This window comes from Phlebotomus papatasi, chromosome 3, assembly GCF_024763615.1.
Source record: "Phlebotomus papatasi isolate M1 chromosome 3, Ppap_2.1, whole genome shotgun sequence".
In the NCBI taxonomy this organism is placed as follows: domain Eukaryota; kingdom Metazoa; phylum Arthropoda; class Insecta; order Diptera; family Psychodidae; genus Phlebotomus; species Phlebotomus papatasi.
Window position 1 is genome coordinate 80654666 of NC_077224.1, and position 18099 is coordinate 80672764.

The following is an 18099-nucleotide window of genomic DNA, read 5'->3' on the forward strand; positions in this document are numbered from 1 at the left end:
AGTTACCCTCGTCTACGGTATCCGAAATGAATAAATAATACTTTTTAATTTTTTCAACTTGAAAAATTAAAAGAGCTATTCGAAGTCAATTTGAATCCTACTGAAAACTGCTTTAACTCTTTAAGGAAGATTGGGTTACCGGTTGGTGATACCCAAAAACAAAATTCTTTCTACGGTAATCTAAAGCGTTTTTTTTTTGCTCTTAAGATTCAGAAAAATTCTGACCCCTAATTTTTGAACACCTCGCCCTTAAAATGAAATACATTTAAATTGAATATTACAGTTACTGATTCATTACTGGTTCATAAAACCGTTTGAACCCGGTTAGAGTAAGACCCGAATTGAAAGGCCTTTTAAATAAATTATTACTTACCGTAGATGCGGAAACTTTGCATATAGTTATATTTCTGGTTTAATTTAAATTTAAAACGTACAATAAACAACAAAAACCTTCAAAGTTTGTTAGATCAGTTTAATAAAATTATATATTTTATTTAATGTTTATTTTATATAAATAAAATATTTAGGTGTTTTTTATTGGTGAAGTTAAAATGAAAAATAATGTTTACCAGGAAAAATCTGCGAAGTTTAAGAAAAGAAGGCTTTTTTAAAACAATGAATGGTGATACTTATTCAAAATATGCATGACAATCATTACAAAATGAATAAATAAATTGGTCGTGATGAGAAATTAATTTATAAAATCTATCTTAAAGATTTATAAAAGAACATTATGATCTCTAAATATTGTAAGAATTTTTTATTCAAAAATTGAGGATTAAAATAAATTAAAATAAAATTTATTAATTCGCAATGGATAGAATGAATTGTGCGTGGTTCATTATAGCAAAATTGCATTTCTTTATCGGAAGATGTTTATTTGCGGTAACTGGAGACAGATGTAAATAAATGTATTGTTGTGAAGATTCTGCAGAATTAAAAAAACTTAATCATATATTCAACTGTGTCGCCAATCTCGAAACACTATCTTCTTCAGCTTCTCGTTTTTTTTTTTCCTCCGTGGAAGGAAAACATAAACAAAACATGGTTTTTGTCCACATGATCTCTCAAAGTAAACTCAAAACAGATGTGTAGATGCATCAGATCCATGATCTCTGCATGAGATCATTTTGGTGATTTCTCCGTTGAGTAATTTTTCTGGGTTTTCATCCAGCCCAGAAATCACCACAGACATATTTTGTGTGTTTTTTGTGGATGATAAACAGAGGCATTTAGCCTTCAAGAACGTGGTTGGATTGGATTCATTAGAGTGATATTCGCAATTTGTATGCTGTGGACAAAATACCAATGATGGAACATGTTGGTTACCCAAAGGCATTCCCTATAGAGTGGAATAACCACTATGCACCACTTTAAGTGATTAATCATTTTTTTTTAAAACGTTCTAAAGGATCAGTAAGAAATTCATTAAACCGCGAAAAAAGGTTGTCAGTTTAAAATGTATGACAAATCTATTTCACATTATTTAGTTTGACAATCGAAATTAGATTGAACTAAATTGAATTTCTTATGACATTCAAAAGAAGAAGAAGAGTTTAAGAGAATGAGATAGACATATGCAGAACGTTTGAAAAAGAACGGGATGTTAATTTCGTTTTCATCACATTTTTCTCATGTAAATGGTGTGGAAGAGCATTACCGCTCTGAATAAGGATACTCTGTAAACAATCTCGTAAAACATTTGTAAAATAAGTCGATTTATATGGAAAAGTAACAAAATGTTTGGCTACCCCTGTAGCCATAGGGATTCTCGTAAAATCTTTTGATTTTCAACCAGATATCTTGTTAAAACCGAATCCAGCAAAATTAATTAAAAAAATTCTTGTAAAAGTTTTCTCAAAATCTCGTTTTCATGAGAATTTCTCAATAGATGGCGTTGCAAAATATATCGTTTTCTTTTTCATATTTATCTTTTTCTCTTAAAATGGTCTTGGAATATTTTCTGTCAAATTATTTATCAATTTGGTGGAAATAATAATCACAATTTTCATGCTTTATGTTATATATAGAAATTATAACGCCGATATGCTATCTGCAGGAAATGGTTAAATAGGACTTTAGAGACCATTTCCGACTACAAAATCGTATTTTTTTGGTGAATAAAAAAAGGATACTGACAAAACTTACAAGATTTTGTATATTATTATTAAAAATTGTGGAGTATCCGGTATCAACAAGATATCTTGTTGAAAATAAAAAGATTTTACAAAAATCCTTATGGCGACAAGGGTAGCCAATAGCCAAACATCTTGTTATTTTCTATAGGAGGCAAACAAGATTTTACAAAACTATTACGAGCGATTTTTATCAGAGTACGGACATGAGTGCTCTATCCATACTTCAGATTTCCCATCCATATTCAGAACAGTCATGGACAGAACCATAAGAAATCTAAACATAGTTTAGTAGGTAAATTTCGGGTACTTCCGGGGAAGTTTAATAGATTTAGTTTTGAAGTAGCTTTTTTATACAAAACGGAATCAAACTAAAACCCGAGCCACTCTATCTCATTTTCTAGAAAACAAACCTACTTCAAAATTTTAGATAAATCTCTTTAAACTTCCCCGGAAGTACCCGGAATTTACCTACTAAATTATTTTCATATTATTATGGTTCTGGCCATGGCTGTTTTGAATATGGGTAGGAAATCTGAAGTCTATCTAACGATCCATCTCTGAATATGGATAGAACACTCATGTTCATATCCATTTAGAGCGGAAATGCTCTGGTACACCTTTTAGATCAGGAACATGTCATGTAAACGAAATTAATTACCCGTTCTTTCTTGAACGTTCTGCATAAAGCGTGTCCACGATAAAATTGTACCAAATGATTTGATATTTTTATGACAGATATCACTTGCTCCGCATTTTCGTTGTATGTAAACATTGTAACACGTATTTTCACCTTTCTTTTGATGAAACTCTCATCAAATTCTGTTCATTTTTCACTGAGATACGAAGCATTAATAGAAAAGAGAAGGGAACTGATCGTGTACACGTATCTAAAAAAATTCTGGAATCAATTAAGCGGACCTTGGAAAACTCACAAATACCTCACTCCAGACCGTCCGGAAGGTGATTCTTCGGTTCCTCGACAGTAAAACCACTGTCCAGAAACCTGGATGTGGAAAAAATTGGGGTATTGGAGATTGAGATTTGGAGAAAAAGGTGATCATGCGCTACAATAATCCTTCGACATCTATGAAGAATATGGCTAAAAAACTTAAATGTTCTCCCAGTCTTGTGCACAAAATCAAACAGAGGAATGGACTGAAGACTTTTAAGGCCCAAGCAGCCCCTCATCGCACGAATGGACAAATTCTGTCAGCTAAAACACGAGCTCGAAGGTTGCACGATAATATCGACCACTCAGAATAAGAAACGAATAACTCGCAGTAGGCAAATTTTACAGGAGAGCGATTTGAAACAGAGATTTTACATGCAGTGTATAGATTTTTTGAGATTTAAAATCTCTACAACTTTGAAAATAATTATCTTTAAAATTTAATATTTACAGGGAAGACAAAGGGTGTAAAGAAGTATCCAAAAAGCGAATAAAACGTTTTTTGTAAGAAATCGAGTTGTTCGACTTATATTCTGAGTGGTCGATATGATGAATGGCTTTAGTTGGTGCATTTTGATGCATGATGAAACATACGTAAAAGGAGACTTCAAACAATTATCTGGATAGCAATGTTACACCGCAAAGTCTCCACAGGATGTAAGAAAAAGTACAGGTACAAAAATTATTAAAAGTTTCCAAAAAATACATGGTTTGGATGGCGATCTGCTCATGTGGACGTCAGAGCAAGGCGTTCTTCATGCAGGGCAACATGAACTCGTCAATTTACATCACAAAGTGCCTCCAAAAACGCATGTTGCCTCTGTATAGATGCCATGACATACCCCCGATCTTCTGGCCAGATTTGGCGTATTGTCATTACTCAAAAGCAACCAAATAATGGTACGAGGGGAACGACGTTCGTTATGTACCCAAGAAGATGAATCCGCCAAACACTCCAAATCTCCGTCCAGTTGAAACATATTGGGCTATTAACAAATACGATCTGAAGAAGAAAGCTAAACGCATTTAGAACATCGAGGACTTCAAGAAAAAATGGAATGAAACAACCAAGAACCGCGGTGATGATCTTGTACAGACCTTGATAGGAGGACTCAAGAAGAAGATTCGAAATTTCACCAATCAAATACTTGAATAAAGAAACTAATATATCTAATAAATCTACAATGAATTAAAATTTCAAAAAATATTTTTCTTTTTTTTTTAATATTATGTAGACTTCATGTTTAAAGCTTTTTTCTTGGGAACAATTTTATCGTGGACATGCTTTATGTCTATTCCATTCAAAGTGTGCAAATGTGACAGATAAGTGAATTTTATAAAAAAAAAAAACTAAAAAAACTGCTATTTAAATATATCGATAAAGTGGTTAATATACCCTATTCAATCCCTCTGGAAGCTCTGGAATAATATGACACTTTTGAAGAAAAGGGATACTTCGTTTGAAGGGCTTCTGTAACCACGGAAAATCAATATCATCGATCAGGATTTACAATTTGTTCACTTTCCTCTCGTATGTTCAACAATTGCTGGATGTTTTGTGGAGGGACTGAGGATGAACAACAAGTGGATTCCTTCACCCAAGAACTCTATTTTTAACCCAAACGACATGAGAGGAAAAATATCACTTGCAGGCAATTGATACACCACCAAAGTACTGAGATTACCTGGCAAAGAAGTGCAACAGATTGATTTTCGTGCATATCATTGGTGTGGAAAGTCTGAGGAAGATGGAAAAAAAAAGATGACTAAAAAGAGCATACAAATGAATTTAATTGACTCCTCATTGACATTCGACACTTCCTGGAATTGCACCCAAGACTCCGGGAGACCTTCCATCGATATCTTGGCCAGAGAGTGGCTTTCTTATAATACCTGGCTGGGAGAACAGAATCTTACATTCCAACACGCAACACGAATGCCGTGAATCTTTCGGAACGTTCCTTCATCAAAAACAGAAGGAAAGAGACAAAGTTTAATAGTTGAATGTTAATTTGAGATTTTATTGCTTAGAGCTATTCTCTGGCCACGTCTCTTTGGGAGAATCTAACACGGAATCATGCCGATCCTCCATGAGGTTAAAATTTTAATATGACTCTCTCATCTCCAAAACGGATAAAATAAATGTTTGAAAGGCACAAACAACAAAATATTCGATCAAATGTTGATTTGGCGGAAGGTGAAGAACATTGGGAGAGAGGACTATGTAAGAAGCTTCTCCCCATGTTAATTGTGACATTTACAAGATTGCTATATGTACACAATGTATTAAAATAAGATGATCGTGTAATATAAATAAATTCCCTGAAATTCCTATGCTAAATTTATTTAGCTTCATGTGACTTCTTGAACTTTGTACCAGAACGGGAAAATATTTCAGGAATATGCAAAGAATTCTTTGTATCAAGTTGCATTTAGCACAAGTCTTCAGGTTGGCTAAATACACAAAAGTTAAACATAATTTACACGAAAATCCACTATTTAGCTTTTAAATTACATAACTTCAAAATTTAAATGGACTACCTGATGTTGATTGCACATATTTGACCATTTTGAGTAACTTTTTCAAATGAGGCAACAAACTTTTGGCGCATCAAAAAATGAACACCGTTTAAAAAACAATTATTTTTATATGAAATAAAATAATCATTTTTTTTTTAAATATATCAATACATATGCGAATTACAGGCCATTTATTTATAAAAAGAAAAATAAAGTATTTTTTGCGAAGTGATTAGTGAAACCAAGTCAAATTTTTCACCGCTGATTTTTGTTTTTTTTTTGTCTTTAGAAGTTTACTTGTATGAACCACTATTCCTCAAAAGTTTAAACTCTCGATTGAATTCATAAGTTCTTTATTTTTTCTTTAAGTTTCTACAGTAGACTCTCGCTAATTCAGCTCTTTTAGGTTCGAATTGCTTTTTAATTCGGATAGCAGTTAAATTGAAAAAAGTTTATCGACATTTTTTTTAAGTTTTCGAATGAAGCAAATACATATGCTCAAATTTGACATGGTTTGACTTAGTCATGATGTTATTTAGCATTATTAATATTATTATTTATTATTATGTATTTACCACAAACAAATAGGGTACGCCCCCCCCTCTTACAATGTTTGGAAAAGAAAAGAAAATTTTGGAAAAACTAAGAAAATTTGAAAAGCAGTAGCAAATATATTGAATGAAAATGTCTAATTAGACTGATACTGGAAGTATGCCGCTATTCCATCAATAGATAGTCTGCGACTTGGGGAAAATGAATTAAGCATTACTACCCCCTTGATGAAGAGCGTATGAGAAAGCTGATTCGAGTTAGCTCTAGGAACCAAGAGTCCCCGAACTCTGGGAGAGGCTCCAGGAACCAGGAGTGAAGCTAAGTATTGCGGCCTCCTTAGAAATAATCTAGCGAAAAAGGAATGATACCGCTCTCAGACGGAGAAGTGATGGGATATCACAATCCACCAATACGTTACGATGCTCGGAGATGTGATCACGGGGACCAAGACCACAAACATACCTGACGTAACCGTGGAAAGTCACAGATAGCCTTCGTAACGTTTCTCTATCAACTGCGAATAGCTCAGCCCCATAGGTTATTATGGGTATAAGCAACGCCTTAACTAAGAGCAATCGAGTGTTCATCGGCGTGAGCTCACGGTACCTTCGAAATGTTCGAAGTGTGCAGTAAACTCTTTGGTTTGTATGAGAGATATGGTCTGAGTCTGACCATGTGAAAAACTAGTTGAATATGATGCCAAGATCACGAGCTTTCTCAACAAAAGGAATGCGTTACCCATAAATTGTAAGAGGTGTGACTGGCCCACATAACGATATTTTAGATATTATGAGAGCTTATGATTTTTTAGGGCTTAGGGTTTAGGGTAAGGCCATTTTGCATTGCCCAAGTCTCGATGCGAGCCAAAGCCATATTTAGGTGGCTAAAGGTCTCGACTGGGTTGTTTGGATTACCCTCAGAAAACACTTGCAAGTCACCTGCATATAGGTGGTAGGAGGGGTTCCGGTCAAAATCCCGAAAGCCAAAATCTCGAACGCCAAAATCCCGAAAGCCAAAATCCCGAAAGGGCCAAAATCCCGAAAGCCAAAATCCCGAATTCTTAAAAGTGTTATAGCTACTCCCACGATTGTACCCGCGCTTGCTGGAGGCAAAGGGAAATCTTCTGTGTCTTGGGAAATTATTCTAAACATTTTCCTCCATATAATTTCATTCCTATCAGGATTTTGAACATTCGGGATTTTGGCTTTCGGGATTTTGGCGTTCGGGATTTTGGCTTTCGAGATTTTGGCTGCCACCGGGTAGGAGCAACCAAGTAAAACTGACGGAAGGTCGTTAATTAACAGAGAAAAGATAAGTGGGCCTAGTAATGACCCCTGAGTCACGCCACAATATAAACTTGCAGGCTCAGATAAGCGGCCGCTCGCTCTAACCCTTTGAGTGTGTCCATGGAGATAGGATGCAATCAGGGATACTGCCGAGGAGAAAAAAAAATTAAATTTATCGTAAAGTTTAAAGCAGAGCAGGTCATGGGGAATGCTATCATAAGCTTTGGAAAAACCTAAGAGAAGTAACACAATGAAATTACGATTGTCCAGAGATCGGGCAATGTCGAATTGGACGCGAAGTAGCACAGAAGTAGTACTGTGCCCAGCGCGAAATCCTGACTGAAATTCAGCAAGAAGATGCATGGAGTCCAAATAAGCGGTCATCTTTTCAAGAAGTAACGCCTCAAAGACTTTTGAAAGGACAGGCAATAGACTTATTGGTCTATCAGACGGGCTCACTGGGTTGCTAACCTTGGGAATGAGGATTACTTAAGCTGACTTCCACAGATTTGGATAGGAACAGGTAGTGATGTTATAGTTGAGCGTGTTACTTAGAATTGGTAAAAAAACTGGCAGAATCAGCCGAACAAAGGCCAAGGACACTTCATCATCTCCCTTTGCTTCGGACTTCACACGCGCAATGGCATAGATCACATCCTGGGGCGTCACACACTGAAAACCGAAGCCCTACCATGGCTTAGGAGCAATGGTGGGCAGGTTACAGGAACAGTCGCCACACTGTCGGAGGAACGGTTTCAGACCAAATCTTCTTATTCTTCCAGAGAACATTAGGTGGAAGATCAGTATTAAGACAACGTGAGTAGTATGATTTTTTTAGCTTTATGAATCTGAGAAGTATAACCCTATTGCGCACTCTAATAAATATAGCATTACTAAGGGGTTTTCATGAAATTTACCATTTGATGCCAGAATTTCTCTCCAATTCGGGTGACATTTCGGTCCCAAATGCCCGAATTTGAGATAGTCTACTGTAATTTGAAGAAGCGTGTCAAACTTTACATTTATTGTCTTCTGAAAATATTAATTGTTCTTAAGGGCGGGATTACCGTATTTACAAAGTCAAAAGTAGTTCGTATTATTCTTGCTTGAATAGTACATAACGTATCTATACCAAAAAAACTTGCGGAAAAATTGCCCATTTTTGGTCTCCTGATTAAGGGAACCCCTTTTATAATAAATTTGCAAGCTGACGCGAAAATTTATATTTTTTTACCAGTTAAAAATATTATCAATGTCATAAAATAATGCAAAAAAGTGTGCGTCCTTAATGAGCGTTCCATAAGAATTCTTAAATTCCTACTTTGAGAATTTTAATATGCTCATGGCGAAAGATGTATTAAATTTTAAACTTTGCAAACTTTACGAGCTGATAATGCGTAATATATTTTTTAAAAGTGGTAATTAATATTTCAGTGGTGATAATTTGAGCATATCAGCAAGAATTATTTAGATGTCAATTTGGGAGGAGAGTTATATTGAAATAAGAGCTTTCTCGGACGATCCTCCTCTATAAATTTAGAGATCATTATCATCAAATGTGGATAATAAATTTAGGAGAGGAAGAAAAAAATACGATCACTCCCAAACATATTTGTATTCTCATCGACGAGTTTCACGTTCAAATTACAAGCGGAAAACAGTAATGATTCCCATTTAGTAGGAAAATAAATATCCACGAAATGTTTACTGATTTATTCGAGCTCCCAAAGACATGGCTACATAACTCCTTTCGATGATCTTCAGTGTTAGACGCACACATTACAAAAATGAAGGAAGATTTCTTTTTGCTTCTTATATCATTTCTCTTTTTTCCCCCAAAAAATTGATGTGATTTTTATTCTTCATCCACCAAAAAATAATAAATTGATGCGATTTGCTCGGAAAAAAGGGGGTGAAGTGATCGGTAGTCGCGTGTTTGAATCTGCCATAAGAAGAATTTCTGTTATGGATGATTTTTTATGTGAAACATACTCTATAAACACTTTGTCCATGTTGGTCTTGTAGTGAGAGTATCTGGAGTTTAAAAAGAAAAGTCGAAACAATAATAAAAGATCACATCGCATATGTACACAATGTGTAATGTCTTATGGCACGATCAATTATAACCAAAAATTACGAAAATCGAAGCAATGTGAGCGCATGGAATTGAGAGTTATGTCTGCAGCAAAATGCTTCTGTTTTACGATCAGTTTTCTCGTATCTGAAGAAAAGGTAGATAATCACTTTTTTGCCGATTTATCTGTTACTTCATGTTGTTCTATTTTCTTCAAATGCACAATTTTGCCAGACTTTCTTCTCATCAGCAAGGCAAAAAGAAATCAAAGGTAGAAGGTAATTCGATGACTGCTCGAACTCACGACAATTTCATCACTGTCGTAAATTTTCCTGTCCTACGGTTTTTTGGGTATATTTTCGTTTCATAAATTATCTAAAAATTGCAAAATTTAATTTTGAATAGATGGTGAAAATCATTCATTATGGTTCCGGTACATCTTTTAGATCAGGATAATTTCATAAAGTCGAAATTCGCATCCCTTTCATTCTTAAAAGCTTTGCATATGTCTATCCTACTCTTTCACACTCTTCTTCTTTTTTTAAACATCACATCAAATTAAATTTAGTTCAGTCGAATTTTGCCCTATAAAAAATCTGTGCCGTTCCATAGGAAAATCCTCAAGAAGTGTCATCACTTCCTCACCGAAAATTATCTATCGGATACTCAGGGAAAAAGAGATGGCAAAGCGTCTCAGCTTTGCGGAATGCTCGAACTCACGAAATAGATGTCACCATGAATTAAACTTTTTGCATAATCTTTTGGAATCACTGATCTACTAGAGATCAAATTGATTTATAAATCACAAAAGCATTTGAAAATCAAAAAACCGGTACTTAACCGGTTCATTACCGATGAAGACCGATGCAACCTCGTTAGAAATTGCAATACCTTTCCAAGAAATCCAAATTTAATCAAATCGGTTGAAAAATGAGCCTTCCAAAGTAGTTGACCTTTGACCTTCAATAATTCAAAATGGCGAATTTTCCGGTCATAGGTATGTTTGGGCGAAGTTTTCGACTGGACTAGCTCTAAAACATATCCGAAAATAACTGAAAAACCTTGGGCCAATTTTGAGAAAAACCAAAAAACATGGGTTTTGGAATGGATAGAGGGGGGTGGGGAGGGGGGAAAAACAAATTTCGAGAGATTTGGTTTCTTATTGGGGGTCATTGAAGACTGAAAGTTGATATCTCTTATCGTTTAAGCTCCAGAACAGAGACAAGTTGAAAAAAAAGTCGATTATATAACTGCTCTCTCTTTGAGTTCGAGCAGTAAAATAGAATCCAAATAATCCATCGGATACTCATGAACTTTGCAACCAGAAAACCATCTCGCTCGAAGTATAAGCTTAACTTTTACAGAATTTCCCCCAGGATTTCCCATGATGAATTTTGATGTATTTCCGGAAGGAATTTTCCTTCTCCGGGGAGAGATATTCCCTCGATTTCCCTGGGAAATCGTCTAGAATGATCTGGAAAATTCGAGGACTTTTCTTCGGAAAATTTGGAGAATTCCTCTAGGAATGGCCAGAAATTTTCTCCATCACTAGGAGGAAATTTCCCCTTTAAATCCCCAAGAATGTCGGTAGAAACTTCCCCATAAAATTTCCCATTAAGTTCATCGGGATTTCACTGGGACCCAGCAAAATTTTCTGAGGGAATTTTCTAAGGAAAATTTTCCAAGGGAATTTAAAGGGATCTCTTTGGAAAATGTCGGCACCTCAGCTGGGTAATTTTTCCAGCGATTCTATCCTAACTCTCGTTGCTGAAATCGTCGGAGATTTTAGAAAGGAGAAAACCCTGACGTAAATAACGAAATTTCGGTGGGAAATCCTAGAGAATGATAATGGAAATTGCACATAAAAATTTCTTTAGGTATTCCATTGAAATTTCCTAGGAAGTTACCATATTTTCCGAAAGAAGAAAATTCCAATGGAAACCCTTATGATCTATTTGGGTAATTTCCACTCTTTTGTGGGAAATTTCTCGAGTAGGGTAAAGTGTTACAAGTTGGACAATTCACCGGTACAAGTTTGACAGGGATTTTTTCTTGATAAATGCAGTACAAAATTTGTTTTTAAGCACAAGGAACCAAATTATAAAACTAAAGCATTAAAAATATACAAATAAAAATGAAGTACTAAATTTATCAAGAAAAAAAGCCTTGTCCAAATTGTACCATTGTCCAACTTGTACCACTTCACCCTATAATCCCACTCGAAGTCTCATGATGGGTAATCTTGGAGATTTGTAGTTATTCTGCAAAATCAAAGAATACCAAAATATGATTCTACACAGAAAAAAATATTTTGTAAAAATGTTCGTAAGTGTTTGTGAATTCCTATGGGAGACTTACGAAATGCTCGTAAATCATATAACCCACAAACAAGTTCGTAAAAGTTTGTACTTTTACAAACATTTGTTCGTAAATTTTCGTAGACACACAAAAAATGTTTTTAAAATTTTACGAACATTTTACGAACATTTACGGACAAATGACAAAATTTTACGAACGTTTTTTGTTTGTTTACGAACATTTACGAACAAATATTTGTAAAAGTACAAAAAATGCTCGTCAAGTGATCATGTTACAAACAATGTTTGTGAAAAAAGTACAAAATTTTAAGAACTTGTTTGTGGGTTATACGATTTACGAGCATTTCGTAATTCCCCAATAGGAATTCACAAACATTTACGAACAATTTTACAAAATATTTTTTTCTGTGTATGGGGAATCGAGATGAGGAGAAGAGGGAGTAGGGATATTGATCCAAACAACTCAAACTCAAAGTCGATGATCTGTATAGCATTTTCTTTGAGTTCGAGCAATACAAAGAGCTCAACATCTCCTTCAATTGTTATGCAATACCTCAATGATCGTTGAAATTAAATTTGAAAAATGTTAAGTACTTTGAAACCACTGCGAGTTCCTCTTCATCATTTCTCTTTTGTAGCCCATTACCACCTCATTTCACGTTGACCATAAACCTTCGATTAATGCTCAAAAAAGAAGCCAAAATACCGCCAAAATGTCTTTTGCTGCCCGAGGAATTTAAACCTTTAATTATTCATCTCCATGTCTCTCAATAAATTTAATCAATAGAGGAATTGAGCAGTGAACGTGTCCAGAGAAAAACAGAGAAAAAAAGTTCTGAAATTATTTTCCCCAAAACGGAAGTTACACCTGTTTTCTGTTTATTCACACGAAATTCTTGAGATTCACAATCAATTGAGTGCGTGGAATATTTATTAAAATCGAACAGAGGCACGATGTTCAGTGGAGAAATTGACTAGAATACCAAATACGTGAGATTCTTTGCGCTCCTCCTGCGGCGCTACAGATGGCCCCTGAATTCGAATTGGGGGAATCCCGCGACGAGTCCAAGAAGCACCATCAGTTCCTTTTGCATGAAACCAAGAGAGAGCTTTTACTTTGGGACTTTTTGAGGTCTAGGATCCCCTTTTACCTGGATGTACTGTGCGGCCTTCCGGAGAGTCTTGACCTTGCTCACGCGCTTCCGGCGATTCGATATCGCTGGCACCACCTTCCGGAGCTTTTCGTAAGCTTCATTCACAGCACGCACTCGACTCCGTTCCCGCGCATTTCGAATCTGCACCATTTGGGGCTCATTGGGGCCCGATGGTTTCGATCTCCGCTTGCACTTTGCTCCTGAAACATCCAAAATGCCACAAAACTTCCCTTCAAACTTCCAAATCAATCCCACCTGAACTCCTGGGACTCCAGGAACCTTCCGGAGGCGAAAATGAGCAGAAAAATTGCAGATTTCCGGGATTTTTCGGGGAGAACTTTGTCATCACACTCCGTTGCTGCCTCTGACCAAGTGATCCACAAAACTGAACCCAGGGACGGAAATTATTCTCCGGGGAAGTTATTATTGATAATTCTTCCACCAGGCACACGAACAAATTAAAAAAATGTCGATGGCACGAGCCAGTGACTCCGGGGAGAATCAGCAAGATTCCACCCGTATTTTCCCACCAAATTTATATTCTTCAGCAGATCAATGCGGGTGATAGCACCCCCAGCGGGAGTCAAATTGTCACAAAAGTCAACAGAACCAGAAGGAAAATTGTCTCTGGAGATGGACAGGTGGCAATCTTCTTCCGAAATTGGAAGACAAAATCATTTTCATTTACCGTTTATTATAATAATTTACACAGTTTCAGCTAAAGACTCCTCCTTCTGTGTCACCAAAGGGATGTAACTATCGAATTCTGGATGGTAAAAGAATTTATTTTTTAAGCGGAACATTTGATATCTTCCTTGCGGACACAAGAAACATACATCTAGCCGACAACGAGCGTGCCATCGTCGGGGAAAGTGTAGAAGGGTACTTCTAGATTCAGTGGAGCCGGTCCCTTCCGGATGCGCCCAGAGGCATCGTAATGCGATCCATGGCATGGACAGTAGTAGCCACCGAAGTCTCCGGCATTGGCGATTGGCACGCAACCCAAATGAGTGCAGACGCCAATCACAACAAGCCATTCTGGTCGTTGAACGCGTTCCTAGAATAAAAAATTGAGGTTATGGTCTGAAGCCCTAAGCACACTCAGTTGATCAAAATTAATTACAGGTCATCTACACCCCCCAAACGTTCAAAATTGAGGAACTCTACTGTACAGTGCCCGCTTTCTAATCCGGATCGCCGTAATCCGGACAAGTTCACGACGGTTACATTTAAAATACTTTTGAGGTTATGTATGCATGCGTTTTCAGCAATGAAAATGAACTGTGATGTTTTTGTTTAATAAATGAAGTATAATAGAATAGACTTCTCCAATTATGTCTTTTTAATCTTCTTTAAAAGTTTTATTCCAATTCAACAAAAAAAACTTGTATTATATTTTCGAGACGTTGAACAAATTCAAAAAATCCATCCGGATTACGAAGCGGACATCTGTGGTATTGTCTCCCAATCATCCGGATTACAAAGCGGACACTGTATGTATTGCTTCAAATGGAAGAACGCTAAAAGTCGGAAATGTTAGGTTATGTTGGACATAACCTCGCTGAGGACGAACTTTCGAAACAAAAACCGGCCTGTCTAATTAAATTTATCCTGTATGTAAATTTTATGCAAAGATCTTAGTGATTTCTGTGTTACCTATAATATTTATTAATTATGCGGCGCTGCGTTTTGTGTAGATAATAATGAAGTGATAACATTAAACAGACTGCGGACCTAAAATTAAGTGTTTTTATTTCATGGAATGTATTTTTTTAGGAAAATAATTTTTTTGTACGATAGTTTTTTCTTATCTAAAGTGTAAAATCGTTATCGCTGATTTAATAAAATAACAAAATCCTCATGAAATTTACTATTAAATTTAAAATAGGGAAATGAAAATATGATATGCATGTGACAGCTTCATTTGTTCTCCATTTTCTTTGGTGGAAAAATCCATGTTCGATCCATGTAAATTTCCTGGGAAATATTCCACATAAAAAAATTCACTATAAATCCATGGGAATTTCCTTGGAAATACACCATGAAGAATTTCCGTGGAATTTACCAAAGAAAAATACTGGAAAATTCCGAGGAATTTTTCCTTGTGATTCCTTATTCCACTTTCTTTTGCTATGGGGTTCAGAAGGCGGGCTGGGAAGGAATAGGGAGTGGAATATTTTTACTTGAATAAAATCCATGGAATTTTCCCATAATAGGTTCCAAGGAAAATTTCATGGATACTGGATTTTTTCTGTGGACCATGGAAATGTTCGTGGAATTTATGTGGATTTTTCTACCTAAATAAAATGGAGAAAAAATTAAGCTGTCACATGCACCTCGTGATTTTAGTTCCGAATATTAAAGAAATAGCAAAGATTACGAGGATTATAATATGTTTTACTAAACCAGCAAAATCGAATTAACACTTTATGCAATAAAAAATATTTTATAAAAAAAATAATTTTTACTAAAAGTATTATTTTAGGTTTGCGACGTATTTAATGTAATCACTTCACTATTATCTACACGAAACGCAGTGTAGCATAATTAATTATATTATAATTGCTACATGAATCACTAAAAATATTTGCGGAAGGTTTAGAAATAAATTATCCACGTTGTCACAACACCATTTTATTTGTTTGACATTCGAGAAAAATAGTGGAAAAAACCTTGGAAACCTTTCACGTGTGAGTTTCCATATAAATGTTCCGCGGAACTCCGCGAAATTCAACGCTGGAATTCCAGTGGTTCGTACTTAAAATTCCATGGAGAGCTATGATTCCAATGGAATTACCAGCTCCAAATTCCATGGAAAACTTCCTGCAATTTTAGCGTCAAATTCCGCGGATTATTGCAATTTGGACGCTAGTTTTCCACTGGAATTTCCGCGGAATTTTGCAATGGGGTAATTTCTATTTCTCCTCCCGATAAAGCATTTTCATAAAAAATCCTTTCGTGTATTCCATGGGAAATTTCCCATAGAAATATTTTTTGTTAAGAAAAAAATCAGTTTTGAGCCTAGATTAGCCCAGATAAGCCAATCAAGTCTATAGTTCAGCCCACTGTCAGTAGCTGTGGGCTAAATTTAAATTATTTTGTAAAAAATAGTTTTAAAAAAATACAATTAAATTGAAGAATGTTATAGAAAATTCCAATGGTCCATTTTTTTTATTCCGCGGAATTCAATGCCTTACTGAAATAAATGGACAGTTTTTATGGAAAGCGTTGTGGACAGCATTGTGGAAAGCATTGTGAAAATTATAGTGAAAAGTCTGTAAAGGGACTCCTAACACTGAGAAAAAAAGGGGGTGCGATTAACTTTTTTTCGTCATAACTTTAACACTTTTTTGGTGTAAAAATATATCAACATTTTTTAGTGTTAATTTTACACCTTTGTAAGGGTAAAATCTACATGAAAGAAGGGTAACTTTAACCCATAATACACCTAAAAATGGTAATATTTACACCGTGTTCGGATCAATACTGCAGGGTAAAATAAACATTTCCGTAATGTTATTTTGACTTTTTCGGATTTCTCTCAGTGACCGAAAATTCCTCGGAAGATTTAACGAAATTTCCAAAGTGTTGAGAATTAGTATTTTTATGAATAAATTTTCACAAAAATATTTTAAAAAGTTTTTAAATAAATATTTTTTGAATAAAATATCCATGGAATTCTCCGAGGAAAAGGGAATTCTGAAGAATTGTCAACTGGAATTCTCTTTTAATTCCCATTTTTTCTTAAGGAGGAAAATTCGATGGAAATCTGTGAACCACGAGGACAAAATTCCTTTAAAATACCCCAAAGGAAATTTCCACGGAGATTCAAACCTTTCCATGGATATTTTCACGAAGTAAAAAAAGGATTCCGAAGGGTTTTTTAATGGGACAATCGGGACAATCTCTTTATTGGGGTTAATCGGGGAAGATGGGGGCAAATGGGGCAAATCGATTGAAATTGAACTCACCGCATCTGCTTGAGGATCACGGAGACTGCTAGGGGCAACGGACTGCTCGGTGGCAATCTCATCTGAAGTCCTGTGACGGATGAAGAGCGGCTTCCCGCGCCACTTGAAGGTTGCTGACTTCCCTTCTGGGATGTCAGACAATTTGATCTCAATCTTTGCCAGAGCCAAGACATCAGCTGAAGCGCTCATGGAGCTCACAAATTGCGTCACAAGAGCCTTGGCGGCATAAGTGCTGCCCACAAGACTGCTCCCGACCACAAGATAGGTGAAGGCCTTCCTGTCTTCAGCGCTGTCATTCTTCCTGTTGGGCTTCTGCACAGAATCCCTGCGGTAGGGCGAGAAGTCCGGCACTTGCAGGTCAGTGTGGGAAAATCTCACCTGCGTGGTCACTGAAAAATCCAAAAAAAATCATCCATTTGAATCTCCGGGAAGTATCTTCCGGAAAGCAGGCGACATAACCTCATTCTGAGTTATGTAACCATTTCAGAGGATTCCTTATGCAATTCCTCAAATACTGACCTGCTGGGCCTGATTTCACGGACACCACATGCTGGGGGAGCTGGGCATTGAGGGTGCAGCTAGAGACTGGGCTGACTCCGCCGGCTACGACGACATCCTTGCCCAAAGGTGGAAGTCCAGCAGCCACTGGCCTCAGTCCGGACGCCACCACCTGCGACGTAGCCTTGAGATATTGCGGCAAATTGGCTGCCCGGGTTGCAACGTTGATCATCTTGGCTGCTAATCCGTCTTGCCCCCGAAAATACTCGGAAAATCTTCCTTTTTCACGAAAAGAAAAATCACACACTAATTTTTTTCGTCAATGACGTCTCAAATACCAAAATCGATGACTTTTTGTCAGCTGTCTTTATCTTTTATCTAACTGCTACTATGTGGCGCTGCAAAATTTTATGGGATTTATAGTTTCCTATCAAAGACACCAACCTGTATAGTGCGTCAATTTGCCGAGTTGAGCCATTGGCGTTAGGAGGCAACAATTTAAAATTTAAATGTACTTTATCAGTTTTTTTAATTGATTTTTATTTTTGTGAAGATTTTTTTTGATCTTTTTAGATAAAAAGACTTATTCAAGACTAAAGCCATTATCCAGAGGTATGGTAAATTATTAAATTTTCTAAC

At 36.2% G+C, this 18099-nt stretch overlaps 1 protein-coding gene across 1 annotated transcript; it reads right to left on the bottom strand.

Moving 5' to 3' along the window:
• Nucleotides 1-13665: 13665 nt before the first annotated feature.
• Nucleotides 13666-17852, bottom strand: LOC129805981 (cytochrome b-c1 complex subunit Rieske, mitochondrial). Its single transcript, XM_055854272.1, has 3 exons — nt 17482-17852; nt 16963-17351; nt 13666-14048 (listed from the first exon to the last, which is right to left on the bottom strand). Exons 1-3 carry the CDS (start codon nt 17690-17692, stop codon nt 13830-13832), a joined length of 819 nt encoding a protein of 272 aa, XP_055710247.1. The 5' UTR covers nt 17693-17852; the 3' UTR covers nt 13666-13829.
• Between the last annotated feature and the right edge of the window lie 247 nt (nt 17853-18099).